At 46.9% G+C, this 1,563-nt stretch overlaps 1 protein-coding gene across 1 annotated transcript in view; it reads right to left on the bottom strand.

Annotated features, from left to right (window-relative positions):
• Positions 1 to 1,303, bottom strand: part of RGR (retinal G protein coupled receptor) — a 14,572-nt gene extending 13,269 nt beyond the window's left edge. Inside the window, exon 1 of the mRNA XM_008642804.2 lies at positions 1,091 to 1,303. Within this exon, the coding sequence (XP_008641026.1) occupies positions 1,091 to 1,169 (79 nt within the window). The 5' untranslated portion in view covers positions 1,170 to 1,303. The remainder of the gene's footprint in view (positions 1 to 1,090) is intronic.
• Positions 1,304 to 1,563: the final 260 nt, after the last annotated feature.

Genomic DNA, 1,563 nt, shown 5'->3' on the forward strand with positions numbered 1-1,563 from the left:
TTGACCTCCCCCAGCTGCAGGTCCCCAGCAGGCTGCAGCCCCCGGCGCAGGTCAGGGCTGGCAGGGCTGTGGTGCCACGAGCAGGTCCTGCCAGCACCCAGTGCTGTCCCTGTCCTCCTGCTGCTTCCCACCCCTCAGGATTGGAGTGCAGAACCTGCCAGGCCTTGCCAGGCTGTGCACATGGCTCAGGGACTATCAGCCAGGCTTAGCCCTGGACTCTCTTTAGGCAGCAGCCTGCCCCTGGGCAAGAAATAGAAGCTTTTTCCTTTCTCTTCCAAGGAAGAGTGTCTGACAGCATTTCCAGCTTTCCTTTGCGGCCAGATACGAGCCTGGCTGCAAGGGGAAGGTGAGCACCCTTGGTCCATGTTCATGGGGTGAGCTAATGAGCTCATTCTGGTGGTGCTTACAGCTTCTCCTCCTCTGCTGTTGGGCCCCATGATTCCCACATCCCCCCTGAGCAGCACTATGCAGGACGGGATCCCAGGCCCTGGGACTGACACCAGCATAATCCCAGCTATAAGCCTTTCCTAGCTGCCAGGTAGATAAAAATTCACAGTTCTGTTGCAGTCTCACAACAAGTGGCATATCACAAGAAAAGATCACAGTCGCTAAATTAAATTGATATGATTTGTTACCTTTTACCCAGCAGCCATTAATTGAAGTGCTACTAATGTAGTCTGGATGTATGCTAACAGTTTATAGGTTTTTTTGGAGCTATCATGTTTGATTATAAGACAGCCATCACAACCCACAAAACAAGCAGTACAATTTTATTGAGAGATTATCAGTCATTTCAACTTCTTTCCCCAGAGGAAGATAAAATTGCCTTTAAAAGTCAAAAAATCCCCCAAAAACTTACATCCCAAATTCTTGAAAAGAGAGCTGAGTAGCAAGTACTTCACTGCCACAGCTATGCATAGAGCTTGCAGCTCACTGATTTACTCACCAGAAGTACTGGTGATGTAGCCACAGTAACCAGGGTCAGCATACCACAAATGCTGCTGTCTACTTCAATTTTCCTTTCCCCCTCTCACCAAAAATAATAGGAGGAAAAAATCTTATTGCTGCCAAGGTCCCACACCGAACTTACCTTCTACCAGCAGGGCAGTGCCAATGGCAAACACTTCTATTTCAGTGAAGCCTTCAGGGAGAGAGTGTGCAGTGACCATTTTTATGATAAATATGCCAAAAGATTTAACCTCTGCCCTCTGTTATAGCTGTAGGGCTGCCTTTCCTCTGGATCCCTCTACTTTCAGTAGCCCAAGGCTTCTTAAAGGAGCAGCTCACGTGCAAACACATGCTGTTATTATATAAAAGCTTTGGGGTTTTTTCTCCTGCCACTACAATCCCTGCAGGAATGTTATTAATGATGGGAATAGCATCAACCCACACTCCCCCTTCCCCTGCAAATCGTATTTCAGACACCAGCAAAATGAAAGCATTCATTGCAATTACAACAAGTTCTTTGTAGACACAAGATTAAGAAACCTGTCCAGTTAATTTTGCAACACTGGAAAAGAATTAAAGGTTGTGGGACAAAGGAAACATGTAATTGGGGAGTGA

This window comes from Corvus brachyrhynchos, unplaced genomic scaffold (assembly GCF_000691975.1).
Source record: "Corvus brachyrhynchos isolate BGI_N302 unplaced genomic scaffold, ASM69197v1 scaffold279, whole genome shotgun sequence".
NCBI lineage: Eukaryota > Metazoa > Chordata > Aves > Passeriformes > Corvidae > Corvus > Corvus brachyrhynchos.